The 14,765-nt window shown below is 33.4% G+C and overlaps 1 protein-coding gene across 1 annotated transcript; it reads left to right on the plus strand.

The window, feature by feature from the left end:
• The first annotated feature begins 3,440 nt into the window (after window positions 1-3,440).
• Window positions 3,441-14,750, plus strand: LOC104910242 (rotatin-like). Its single transcript, XM_010708712.2, has 9 exons — window positions 3,441-3,579; window positions 5,160-5,330; window positions 6,629-6,841; window positions 7,972-8,084; window positions 9,618-9,744; window positions 10,985-11,109; window positions 11,410-11,526; window positions 14,080-14,216; window positions 14,459-14,750. The coding sequence occupies exons 1-7, from the start codon at window positions 3,475-3,477 to the stop codon at window positions 11,411-11,413; spliced, it is 858 nt and encodes a 285-aa protein (XP_010707014.1). The 5' UTR covers window positions 3,441-3,474; the 3' UTR covers window positions 11,414-11,526; window positions 14,080-14,216; window positions 14,459-14,750.
• Window positions 14,751-14,765: the final 15 nt, after the last annotated feature.

The raw sequence follows: 14,765 nt of genomic DNA on the forward strand, positions 1-14,765 counted from the left end.
TTTCCTTTTTTTCATCCTGTTCCCATTGATCTGAAACCTTGTGATGTGTAGTCTCACTGTGACTTTGTGAGACAGGGATATGTAGTAATGCACTGTTCTCATGTAATGGTGTTTTCTGATTTTATTTTATTTTTCAGTAAAGTTGACAGGCACATTTATTAGCATCATTACCACCTTACATGGTATAAAATAATCCCTCTTTTTCTTTCAGCTGTTTAAATTACAAAGTGAAAGGAAATTAGTAAGTGTACTGTAAAATTCACTTATTTGATATATTTTACAATATAACATCTCTTTGTTAAGCTCAAATTCTGTTCTTTGTTGAGATGGAAGTTTTTCATTCGCTGTACTGATCTAGCTTGTGACATGGAATCATTTCAGATATCAGTAGTTATTTGGTGGCTTTTTTAGTTTTTCTGTTTTTTTTTTGTTTGTTTTGTTTACTTTGTTTTCTTTTTGTTGTTAGCTTTAAGCCATCTTGTTGGTCAAGTTTAGTGGTTTAAAACCAGTGTTAATACTGGATGTCTTAAAGACAATTATTTAAATCTGAACTGCAACTGATTTATTTTGGTCATTGATGTATCCTTCTTACTTTACGTTTAGTAATAATATCTCTTAAAAGACGTTGATTACCCTACATATTGGGAAATCAGTATCTTGCCAATTTATTCATGTAAGATTTTGGTGGATTTGCAAGATACATGTTTAAAACTAAAACCAATATGTATTGTAACATGTTATTACTCCCCCTCTATTCAGCTAGTTTACTTGAAAGATCAAACTCTTCCATCTGGTTTTGATCCAACTCTGTAGGTGTGAACATACTCTTACAAAGCCAAGAATAGATACAAAAACTATGGTGGATCAGAATTGGGGTTGGAGACTGACTATTTCTGTTACTTAATTTCCATTTGCTTTTCTTTGCCAATATTGTAACAAGTTAGAGGTTTTCATAGTAACATTTCAGTTTCACTTAGAAATAGCATAAGATGATGGAGATAATTCCATTCTTCTTAACTAATGTCCTGTTTTGTGGCTCTTCCAGGGTCATGTCAGCAGTCATGTCATTTTAACCTAATGTACAGACAGATTGAGAGTTTAGTCTCTCCGCATATCTTTGTATTTGCTCTTTGTCTGCCTCTGATTAACATGAATCTATAAGAAGAATTGTATTAGATGGTTTAAAACAACTAGAAGTGATAGCTGTATATATGTCTATTGGCATTGATGGCTCCTTATGGCATCTGCCACTCTTGCTGGCACTACCTACAGTTACTGTGGGTATGACTACATGTAATGCATTCATGTCTTTGTGATAGTTTCTAAGCAGATTGTTGTGGGGAGAGATGATTACACTTGAGTTTCCATTTTGTTTAATATTTGTGAAATTTTTAAACAATTTGCTAAATGAGTCAGTTTGTTCAGCTGTATATACTTATTTCAACTTTGAATTTGCTATTGCGTTAATTATCCTTTACCGTAATTGTTGAATTCTTTGGTAGAAATATCAACATTACATGGTGAATGGAATTTATGTTTAGTGTAATTTGCTACTGTATTATTTGCTTTTAAAATCAGAGTCATTAATGTGTTTATATATGAATTAGGAGATTATACCAGTACAGTCAGGTTATATCAGCAGGCTGCCTATTAGGAAGTCCATGGTAGACTAATTGACTATGTAGCATCATTCTCTTGGTAGAGTTCTTTATATTTGTGTAATGTAGAAACTAAAAAAATAAATACTAATTGTGCTAAATTATTCTGGAAAAAAATTAACAGTACTGACTCTGTCCTATTTGATAATGAAAAAGAAAATGACTACCTGTTGCATCTATCAACTGGTTCTTATGTTGGTCCTGAGATTGTACTGGCCTATAAAGTTGGAACAGTGGGGTCAGCATTTCAATTAATTAATTATGATATTTCTATTACTGTTTATAAAATATTTTCCTTATCATCCGATGTCACTGCACTTATTTATTGTATGGTATGAAAAAGTTACTGCTTGATTGGAAAACAGCTAGTCCTAAGCTGGTGGTGTCTAGTTACAGAAATCAAGCAATGAATTTTGAGATGCAGTATAAGCAGAGTTAATTATATAGGCGAAAGTAGTTTCCTTTATTATATCAATCAGTATACTTGCATGTTGCAGAGCTTCTGTAATTTTTGCAATACTTTTCAGGACTGCCAGATGATCTGTCCGTAGATCACGACAGCTACAACAAAGTGTTATTGCAGGTGTAATGTGCAGAATTGGATGAACTTTCATCTTTCTCACTACATTAACGACACGATTTTTTTTCCTGAAATGTACCAATAAGGCTTCTGCACAGTGTAAAATCTACAAAAAGTAGATACATTATGTTTTGTTCTCTCTTCTAATACGTGCTATAGCAAGCCATAAACTTGCTTTTTAAAATTTTTAAAACAGATCTTGAGGGATATTTAGTCTTCATCGTCATTTAAAAGTGAATTGAGAAAGTTCAGTGGTATGTAGAATTCATCCATGTTTTAAAATAGAAACAGTCATTAAGCCAGCAGTTGAGCTATGTCAAGTATCTGGGGCAAACTGTCACTTTCTGGTTCCCTTGGATGCCAGACATCCTTGGCATCCTCTGTTATCTGTTGATGAATGTACTTGGTCTAGCTCCAGGAATTCTGCCTTGTTCTTCATGAAACCTGATAGTCTTTCACTGTTTCTCTAATTATTTGTAGACATGAGGCAGGAGCTATATTTGTAGTAAATCTAGGCTGTGCAGTTTTAATCTTTGGCCAGGCTTATTTGTGGTCTTATGTCGAAGCATGAAACTGTACCAAGTAAGAAGATCTCTAATAAGTAGACCTAAATAGCCTCATATTAGGAGATACTGAATCCGAAGGTGTAATGAAAAAGAATGAATATTTGACATGAGGGAGAAGATGTTATGGAGGAAAAGTACAAGCAAAAGTACAAGTAGTATTCATCTCCTTGCCTTTCAAAAATAGATCTCACATAGAACAGTCCAGGAGGAAAGCCACTGCTCCTATACAGAAAATGCAGATTAACAGGAATAGGCGATATATTTTGAATATCTGTAATCAAGCTCTTTTTTGATGGATGGTGGTGGAAGTAAGTAGCTGTTCTGAGCTTTTTTGAAGTCCACTGGTTGTATTTACAGAAATAGTAACACGTTATCCTCTAGAATATAAGCAAATGCAGTGTTTTTTAATTTAGATAATTATTTTAGTGTTTTCTATTGTGATTTTTTTCCTAGCTGTTGACTTCTGCTAGAAGATATTTTGCTGGTTGAGGGTAGTTGGCATTAATTTAATAGAGGGATACTACAGGAAAATCAAATTTTTAGTATTTCAGATTTAGAATACTTTGTTCAATGTGGTGTTGTCTGAATATGATAATTGATATATTATTTTGCTTGTATTCAAATTTATCCTCTAATTTGTATTATCCTCTAATTTGTAGGCAGCAGGAGGATGACAATAGAAGTTCTTGAGTTGCTTGTTGAAGACCTGTACCTTACTGGCGATGCTATTTCTGAGAATGTTTGGGAAGATGAGAGCCTTTTTGGATTGGAACTGGTAAGATTTCTTTAAGCTTTGGTCAGCTATATTTAAGAGTCCACTTTGGTAAGCCTCTGATGTTTACAGTGATCGATATACATATTTAATCTGCTCACCTATCCTTTTGAAATTCCTGAATAATTTACTGCTAGCTTTACCACTGACACATTCGTTTTATTTGAAATGTAAGTTCTTTCACTAGAAGATACTGAAGTTTTACTTCAGGAAAATAAGTCATTAATTTTGTCTTGTAGTGACAAGCTATTAAGTTGCCATTGAGTAACACATGTAGGAAGGGATCTGGAGCACAAGTGCTGACTACAGATGTAGAAGAGCAATTTGACTTAAGCGACAAATTTAACTTTGTTTACACCTCATAAACTATTTATTTAAAAGTAACTGTTTAGATCCCAAACTGGAATTTTAAAGTACCTTGAGTCCATTTCCTACATAGATGTATAGATTCTCACACAAATTTTGACTGCTCACTGTTGCTTAGCTGAGAAAGAAAGGAAAAAGCTGCCTCAGAAGAGATTTAAAACATTGTGGTGCTGTTGGTCTAATAATTTAAATTACTGGAAATACACCTTGAACGCAGTTGAGAATTGTTATAGACATGAAACATCAAATTAGTGAATGACAGGTGAAGTAACAATGGGTGACTTGCTCTTTTGAAGTTGATGGAAAGCTAAAACATTAGCTGGCATAGCTTATGCACATAGCAAAAATACCAGAGATGGAGAGACTGAAACTTGTCTAAAATCTTGAGTTAACTGCAGTCTCAAATGGATATGACTTAAGTTAGAGTTCATGAAGATACTGCTACATATGAAGCAATAGCACTGAAATAATTGTTAATTAAAATATTACAGAAGACACCTACTCACTACTGTATAATGATTATGTATTTATAGGAACTAGCAATGAATGAGATTTTTTCTTTGTATTAGAGTGCTGATCTGTCAAAATCCATTGTAATTGATCAACATTAAGTCAATCCTGAGGATTCCTTGCAGAACATTAAATTTAAGAAGCTAGATGAGAAGAGCCCTTAAAAGGACTGCTTGTTTCATACTCGTCTCTCACTCCCCATCCTCCAAAGTACAAGAGGAGAAAATGCAATGAAAAAAAGCTCATGGGTTGAGATAAGGAGTGGTTTAATTAAAGGAGAAGAGGAGAAAAAAACCCAAAAACTAACAAAACCCACCACTAACAACAAAACAACAAAAGGCCACGCAGAAGCAAAAGGAGACGATTATTCTCTACTTCCCATCAGCATGTTCTAAAATGCTTGAAATTCTAAGGTGAAGCAAGCAGGAATTAAGAGAAGAAGGAAAAAAAAAGGGAAGAGAGTAACCAATAATGGGTAATTACTGAACAAAGTATTCAGAACTAAAAAAAGTGCAGGTAAAGTAAGGTCTAGAAGTAATTCTGTTCAGATGACAAACGAAATGCTGTGTATGCTGTACCATTAGCTGTACCAGCTAATTTTAAATTAGTTTGTATAATTATTTTAAAGGTTCTGGAGGTACTATATAAACAATACAATAAAAATATGTCAATTGTTTCTAATGATTGTATCTTTGATTTGTTTTCAGAAAGACAAATTGCTTCTGGTCTTGGGCTTGCTTGGAGAAACTATACTATATCACAAAACCAATATAAGTGCAGAGCAGCCTGAGGTGATGATGGTGCATCACAGAATGGCATTTGTTAGCATTTCACTTTTCACAGTTAGATTGCTGCAAACACTTCTTCCTGTGGAAAAGGTAGGCCATGCTAATTTTAAAAGTGATTGCATATGATTTTTGCACTTTAAGAGGACATAGAAGGATACGTTCCTCAGTGATTAATGTTAGGAAGAATAGCCACCAAACATAAATTCATCTGATTTACAGGGGCCGAAATATGGTTGAGGAAGGTAATTTTGTCTTCAGGTATTGGTATATTGTGCAGAACCTGCAGTCTTAAAAAATAAAATAAAATAAATTATACAATTTTTTAATGAGGTTTACAATATTAAATGTTCTTCCTATAGCATTTTTTTTTCTGGTATTATGAATGGTTTGCAAAACTATGCTGCCCCCTGCTTGTTTATTGTTGGCATGATATGTCTATTACTGTATACTCTTGAAAATCATTCTTAATTTTATGGAGTGTAGTGAGCAGTTATGTTTTATGCTTCATACTAATTTTAAACTATTATTTGCTTCTAATTCTCGTTTAAAAACTTGTGTGTTGTAGCTCTTCTGTTGTTTCTTTTGAATTTATTTCCAGTGGAGGTCCCATATTTGAACGTTTTTGTGGGATGCTCAGTGGTAGAAGATGTTTAGAGTTCTCTTTAAAAACTTGTATTGTCCATGTTTTTCATCTATCATATTGCATTGTAGTTTTCTTAGACATTCTTCAACTTGAATATCAGATACTTTTTTCAGTTTTTTGCCATGAACATTAAATCTTTTACTAATAGTGAAAGTAGATTCTTGTATCTGCAAGTGAGTGCAGACATATTAATCTAGTGACTTTTTAAAATTTTTGTTTATATCCTTCAATGTACAAAAAACCAAAATTTTAGTTCTGCATATGATAGGAGTTGAAAAAGTGCTACTGTATTCGAGGTCAAAATTTTAATTGAATGAATACTGAACACTTGCTGTAAGAAAATAAAACCAAAACAAAACAAAATAATAGAAATCCCTATTCTTAGTGTATGTTACTGCTTTGTGGAATCATACAGATAATTGTGGTCTGTGTATTCTCTGCCATCTAGTGGTTAAACAGTAAACATGCCAATCTATGAGGTTGGTGCTGTGGCTGGATCAGACCCATCTTTTGTGTCTGCTTGCAAGTCTGGTGTTAGGACTGGCATTTACTGAACTCCTACATTTAGTAATAATAATTTTAAAAATGTTTTTCATAGAGAACTCATTTGATTTGTGTTTCTTCCTCTAAAATTTACCTAGTAATATAACGATTGTACTTATTGAAAGACTTATTGCAAATGCTTTTGTTGGTTTTACTGTATTTTCGGACTGTGTTATTCTGAAAATTGTTTTCTTTTCTGAAGGCAAGCAAAGTTTTGCAAAAAAGCTTGCTGAGTGCTTTGTTCCTTCTGTCACTGGACGTGCCCTTTTCCTTGGAATATCCAAGCATTCACGAAGCCGTTGCAGCCTATTTGGAGCAGATGAGTTCTGAGAACTACAGTATTTATAAACAAGCTTCAGAAGCTGCTTATTCAATTGAGTGTACTTGTACCTTTATGATTGAAGTTCGTAAGAAGGTGTAGAATTTTATTATATAAAGCATGTTTTTATTAATAATAAAGCAAATTTATTTCCTATGTTTTCGTTCTCTTGTAAAAAGTGTATTTTGGTGTTGCCACAGAAAACTCATGAGTATTTCATAGTATTTCAGATTTATTTAATTTATATGTGTTTTCATTAGTATTACTGTTGTTTATTAAAACAAATACGAAGCCAACAAAGAAAACCTTTAGGTAAAAACAAAGAAATAAACACTTGCAAGTGGCCATATGATCTACTATGCAGTTATATATTCTATATTCTACTATAAGTTAAAGCAAGTGCTATATTTCAATGTACAGTTAAGTATATTTGAATAGTTAAACTCCAAACTGTCTGTCAATTCTAGCTCTAAGATACTGCTACTTTTGTACTGTATAAAATCTGCATGTTTCACTTTGTTATGCAGACAACAAATATAATGTGTTTTATTGCTTAAAAGATTCTAGCATGGTACTGAAATATTCTTCTCCATTAAGAAAATGGACAAGTAATACTTGTTCCATTCTCACTGAATTATAAATAAACAAAATACAGCAATAGGAATGACCTGTTATCTTAAATCTGAGTGAATACATCCATTATATAAAAAGGTTCTGAACTTAATAGTTTAGTCATAAAATATTATTTGCAGCAAAGTTGCAATCTTCAAATTTAAGTGCTCACATTTAATGCATTTGTTAACTAAAAGTATGAAGATATATATAGTTAGACTTATTTACTTATTTTTAAAAACTTACCCTAATGTTAATAGTGAATTCTTAAAACTTTAATTTTTTTATACTCTATTCTTGGATACTTTAGAAAGTGTTTTGAATAGTGTTGGAGTGTTTGTGCTGTAAAATGTTAGATGTTGTTTATCCCCATTGAATTTAATGGAAATTTTTTAGTATTTGAAGAGTTTTCATCTCACAGGAACAGGTACTAAAATCTATTGGTTTGAAATGCAGCGAGCTTGTTAGTCAGGTACTGTGAACTTCTCTGCGAAAGACTGAACTAATCTCCATGTGGTAGATACATTAAATGATAAATTCTGAAAGGTGAGGAAATAACATATTTTTAATATTACTAATTCTGATAGTTCCTTTTTCTTCATTTTACTTTTCAGGGGGAGAAGAATCTTACTGAATTAATAGAATTAGCAGATCAGGCCTTACGTAGCCTACACTACCATCAACACTTGACCTTGCTTCAGGAGAGTATTCATATATGTTCTAATATGTAAGTGTATTACTGTTTGACTTATTATAGAAAATATGTATGTTTTTAATGTTAAAGTTATAAACTTTCTCAAGTGGAATCTCAGTTTGTTTATGTCCCTTTATCTGAACTCAATTTTCTTTTAGCTGTTGATATATCTCTTGTGAACAATTTGCACCATTCAATGGTTGATTTCTTAAAAATGGAATTTCAGGTGCTAAGAACTTATGCTTTATTCTTTTCTAAGTGGTAAAACACTTTGACCACTGTTTTGACTTTTTTTTTTTGCATTTTTTGTTCCATTTGTGCTTGTGTAACTTCCTTTTATTTTACTTTTGAAACTCCTGGAGAATTTATTTTGTTGTACAGACAGTGTCTTGCAATATTCCATCTCATTTATTAAGATGCCTGTTTTAATTGCTTTTTCTTTTTTAGATTTCCCATGTTAGCCTCTATTAGAGAATTTAAGTTACTCTGTCATGCCTGGAAAAATTATGTGTCAAACACTTAATTAGAAATACAAAATCTCAGTTTCATAGTATTTCAGAACTGAGGGATTTATTTCAAAGGAAACTACGTATAAGTGCTATCTAATAATGGCTTGCAATTAGGAAATGTCAGAATATTAGGGCTGCTCCAAAAGTAATTCCTCCTATTTTGTTATGTCGGCCCACAACATGAGAATGGATGTTGTTGTTGGATGGCAGTAGAGGCTGAACCTTCACATGAGGATTCCATTACATTTTGTTGCCGTATAGCATTTGGCAACAGAGAGGCAGTCTCACAAAATGGCATCTGGTGCAGATTTTTGAATGTAGCTTGCAGGATCTTGTTCGTCACTGGCAGAAATGCATAGCTAATTGTGGTGAATATGTTGAAAACAGTGATTTGTAGCTGAGAATTTGCTTTATCAAATAGTGTTATCGCACTCTTTGTATCTGTTGCAGTTTCCATGGAAATAAGTGTGAGACATGTTCAGAGCAACTTTTCAGTATTCTAATCCTTTTAGAGTTGTTAGATAACTTTTCCAAAAACAGGAATTTCACTTGAATTGATTATTATATTTTTACTAATGTCCATACTTTCTGTGATAGTGAGATGGACTGTGATCTCTTAACAGTAAAAACAAAGCAGAACAAAAAAACGTTGAAAGGACTGAAATCTTCATAATTATAATTATCTGAAGATTCTACTAAAGCTCAGATTGACATTAATGTTTTTCGTAATTGTGATGAGAGGATTTTGGAAAAACTGTGATCTTTGTTTCTTTAGGTGTATGAAAAGGCATTTTTACAAATATGAGATTGATAGAATGATTTTGTTACGTCTTTTGTGATCTTGAACTTTTGTCTGTCAAGTCATGTTTCTTTTCAGGCTCTATATCCTTTCAGGAAAGATTTTTGAGTTATTATCTTGAAATTTAACAGGAAAATTTTTATAGACATCTCTGGTTCCTGTAAATTTACTCAATATATGCATGAAATCATAGTTTTATAATTTATTATACTATTTATTGTCATTTATAATGTAAATTTAACTATTTTTCATTTTAAGTTCTAAGTCTGCTCAGGCTGACCCATTGCTTCACACTGGGAGTCAGAATGTGCTTCTCCGTCTATTGGCTCATCCTTTGCTGAATATAAAAGCTGAAGCTTATCGCTGCTGTCTGGAAGTGGTTAAGGTTAGAACTACTGTTTACTTACCGTTCTTCGTTGTTGTGCTGGATAATATATAATGTGTACTTTCCTCATGAGAAGCATTGTTACTGCAAATTCTGCTTACCATATGATATGCTCTTATATCTGTACAGGCATGGATTTGCAGTTTGCTATTTTATTCTGGTATCTAAAACTACTTAGATTAAACTTCAGGTACTTCTATTCAGAACGTTCATAAAGGGTGAGGAAAGCCAGTGTCTGACAACTTTGCTTTTTTCAAAAGGATTCTTAGTAATATCGGTCACTATTTGTTGTTTTGTTTGATTTTGTTTTGGTTTTTGCTGCTGCTCTGCAGAAATATTTCAATTTGAATTAGTTTTTGAAAAGAACTGAAGCGTTCACTTTTACTTGTCTGCTGAAGTGAGATTGCCCAGCTTCTATTCTCTTCATGAGGTTTTTCACTTTCCTTTGTTGTGCTTTTTTGATTTAGTTAGTATTTTTTGTTTGTTTGTTCCTGAGCAAAAATCATTTTAAATTGACTGGTTGTCTGCTTTTTGCAAAGATATTTGTTTAGACATGATAAGATAATGAAGTACTGACACTTTCAGAATATATATATTTTACTTCAGTTTAATTGCTCAGACTGTATAAAAACGTGGAAGAAAATTATTATTTTGTGTAAATGTCTGGAGAGTGTTTAAGAATATGTAATTCCTTTTATGCGCCCATTTTTTAAAAAATCCACTACCTGAGGTTTTTGTTTGTTTTCATAAAAATAGGCCAAGAGCATCAACTACCTAAAAGTATATGGTTGTATTCTTAATTAACAGTGTAGTGTCTGATTAATCAGGTCATTTCAGGTATTCGGTAATATTAAATTATATCAGTGAAAACAAAAAACACTTTTCTGTTTTGCTGTTTGCCTCCACTGAATGACAGTTGTAACTTTTTGTGAGATTTTACCTGTCTGTTAGGTTTCACTTATTTTAATATAATTTAATATAATTTGATTAATAATAATTTAATATAATTTAGCTATTATTTAAAATCAAAATGAATTGATTTAGCATTTCTTATTCTTATATAGCAACAGCATCTTTTAGTCAGTGATCTATAAAGATGTTTCTTCCAGAACCATAATGTTTAGTTTTCAGAACTTTAGTCTTCCAAGCTGCATGGATGCCTTTCACTGCATGACAACTCCAGGCAGTATTGGAATCTGTGTTGAATTTTAAAACTAACTGTCTTTATTTTTTACTGAAGGGCTGTTTAGATATTCATAATGTTGCTGAATCTGTCTCTTCAATCTGCCATGGAATACATTTTCTTCTTCATCCGAAAGTTTTATATGAAATTGCTACGTTTGGACTTCAGGAAGAAAAAATGAGGTACTGTGTTTAGTATTTATAAGTTGATATTATTATGGTGCTCTGAGGCTTACCTGAAGTTTTTACTACTTGGTTTTTCTATACATGCGTAGAAAGAGTGAAGGATTAAAAGACCAACGAAAAGTGAAATGTTATTTATTTCAGTCTTTTTTAACAGCCTGATGTTTATCGTGACTGATAATTGAGAATTTTCTTGTGTGTTTTCTGTTACAGTGTTGTCAAACTGATATAAACACATGAGTTGTGTTAGTTTCTTATTTTTTTTTTTATTATTTTTATTTTTATTTTTTAATTGGGCAGGTAAACTCCTCAGCCAAGGCCATTCTGAAGCATCTATTGCAAGGCCAGTTAGTAATGACGATATTGACTTGGAACAAGTTTCTTGAGGCTCTCTATCCCATCATTCCTGTTTTACAGGTACTTCTATGTGCTATTATCCGTATTTAATGTATGAAATCTTGTAAGCAGCAGCATGGATCTCTTAAAGAACAAATGGAATATTCACTTAAGTAGCAGGTGGGAAGTAGATTAACAGCGAAATAATCATATGTCAAATGGTGAAATGCCAATCAAAGTTACTTCTTTGATGTTTGTAGTAGTCAAATTTTAGCCTGTTATTATAGCATAAATTGACTGTTATTGACTGAGACTTAAATTTTTTGAGGATATGAGCAGAAATCCAAATACAGTTTAAAACATTGTCGTTTAGTTGGCATTTAGTTAAGATATTGGAAACAGTTGGATAAATTTGAACATTTACAGATCCTCTGTGATTGTGCAGTTCTCTGATCAAGTTATGTGGTCAATAAACAGCAGGAGATGTAAGATGTATTTTCTGTCGGTTTTGTTTTTTTATCAGAAGAATCAATGGTTAGCACTATCTTTAGACTTTAGTCTAGATATCCGTTATGATGTACCCATTTATTTTCCTTATCTTTGCTCTTGGCTCAGTCTAATAGTTTTGCCACCTTCAATCTGTTTTTTTTTTTCTTCTGTTTTTTTTTCTTGTTTTTTCTCCTCTGCTAGACACTTTCCTTCTATAATCTATCTATAGGTTTCCAAATAAGCAGTTTTGATGTACCTATTTGGTCCTTCTGGGTGTTTTTTGTCTTATTTCATATAATATCCTGAGTTGGAAGAGATGCGCAAAGATCACAGAGTCCAATTCCTGGCTCCACACAGGACCACCCAAAATTCAAACCCTATATCTGAGAGCACTGTCCAAACTCTTCTTGAACTCCAGTAGGCTAGGTGCCATAACCACTACCCTAGGGAGCCTGTTCCATTGCCTGACCACCCTCAACCTTTTCTGAATGCCCAACTTGCCACTCGATTGGCACAGTTCTATGCTGTTCCCTCAAGTCCTGTCACTGTCACCAGAGAGCAGAGATCAGCACCTGCTCCTCCTCTTCCCTTGTGAGGGACCTATAGGCTGCTATGAGGCCTCCACTCTTCTCTGTTCTGAACAAACCGAGAGACCTCAGCTACTCCTCATACATTTTGCCCTCTAGATCCTTCACCGTCTTCGTAGCCCTCCTTTGGATACTCTCCGTGGACCAGTTTTATATCCTCATTCCCCAGCCTATATAGATATCCAGGGTTGCTCCATTCCATGTGCAAAGTCTGGCACCTGCTTTTGTTAAATACCATGCAGTGGATGATTTCTCAGCCCTCTAGTTTGTCAAGATTTCTCTGCAAGGCCTCTCTACCCTCAAGTCAACAGCTCCTTGTATTTATTTTCACCTGTATACTTGCTTATGTTTATTTTCAAGTCCTGTGTCCAAGTTATTCGTGAGAACATTGAAAAGAACTGGTCATAAGCTGGAGCCCTGGGGAACCTAACTAGAGACTGGCTACCAGCCTAGTGTAAGCCCATTTACTATAACCCTTTGTGCTCAACCCATCTGCCAATTGTACATGCCTTGTGTTATGTCTTTGTCTAGCCGCATGCTGGACATTTTGTCAGAATGATACTGTTAGATCACCAAAACCCTTGCTGAAATCCCCAAAATTCCACCTTCTGGCTTCTACTGGTTAATTAGGTGGGTTACCTTGTCACAAAAGGAAATCAAGTTTGTTTACTCTTGTGAACTGGTGTTGACTGTTACCTGTGACTGCATTGTCTTTCAAATGTTTTTCAGTAACTTACCAGGCATTTAAGTGAAGTTGACAGATCTGTAATTACCAGTGAAGTCTTTCTTGTCCTTCTTGAAAATTAGGACATTTGGCAGCATCCAGTTAAATGTAAACTTTCCTGATTCCCAAGATCTTTGAAACATAATTTAGAGAAGTCTTGTGAGGTTTCTTTCTCTTGCTTAGTTTTATTTTGAAATATCATTGGTGGTTATTATTTATGCTTACTGGTATCATTGCCAGAAACTTCTTCTTTGCCTGTGTCCATAAATGATTGGAAAAAATCATTAAATAAGATGGTCCGTGAAATAGAAGGATCAGATTGGATATCTACCATAGCGGCAGAAGTGCAGTATGAGAACTGAAAGGGACTGGAGAAAGGTTACTGTTGGAAAAAGCTCTGAAGAAATGTCAGCTTCTCTGTTTCACATAAGTATGCATTCCATTGATATTCAAGATTAGATAGTGATTTTAATATAACTGTAGGCTAAATGTATGAGAAGGAATTCTCTACTCTCATTTTTCTGGAGTAGTTTTTCTCTATGCTATGGCTTATAGTGATTACATGAAAACAAAGAAAGAAAGCATTAACAGACAGAGGGTTAAAGTTTCAGGTGAAACAGAGCCACCTAAAAATCTTTAGATAAACTTTACACAGGAGCATTTTTTTCCTGGAGGAATTTTAATTTACAGAAATTTTTGTTTGTTTGTTATGTTTGTTTTTAGTTGCTGCTTCTTTAACTCTCTATTAGTATGCAAAGGAATGGAATTACTTGTCGAATTTGCTAAGTTTTTAATTTTTTTTAAATTAATTTAGGGGATTTGTTTTTGTTTTAGGGTTATGTTGACACAAAGGATGAGCTAGGTAACTGCATCCTCACTTTGAGTGAAACATCTGATAAAGGAGATGGTATTCTCCCTACAACTACCAGACTACGAGCTGCTCTGCGTCTTCTCTTCTCAAAAAAGCACTTGTGAGTACTGCCTTGCAGCATTTTAGCATATCTTTAACATTTGTGACAAAAATGTCTTCTTTAAAACAAACAAACCTAAAAAACAATTGACTATTATACAGTGGGTTGATTTGAAAGCTATAAAGTAATTCCTTTGTTCTCCCATACTATATTAATTTTATAAATTAATATTTAACTGTCTAGCTAACATTTTCTGGTATGAGTACTATTTATATATTAATTTTAATTGTTTACTCCTTTAGGGTTCGTTCTATGGCACTTAAACATTTATTATTCCATCTTTTGAATGAAGAAGGAGCAAGCTTGAAACGTCCATGTCTGCATGGCAGTGTGTTTACGAGTATATCAAACTTATTTATTATAGAAGGAACTATTGAGCTGAAATTGGGTGATAAAATGGAGTCTATATTTAAGGTAAGCTCTATCCAAATACTGTATCGTTGTCATAGTGATACATTGTAACAATCATTTGCTACTCGTTTGTTCGGTTGTTTTTTTTTCTTTTCCTTCAGGGCTATGTGCTTTTTAGGAAAGATCGGCTGGCTAGGC

This window comes from Meleagris gallopavo, chromosome 3, assembly GCF_000146605.3.
Source record: "Meleagris gallopavo isolate NT-WF06-2002-E0010 breed Aviagen turkey brand Nicholas breeding stock chromosome 3, Turkey_5.1, whole genome shotgun sequence".
In the NCBI taxonomy this organism is placed as follows: domain Eukaryota; kingdom Metazoa; phylum Chordata; class Aves; order Galliformes; family Phasianidae; genus Meleagris; species Meleagris gallopavo.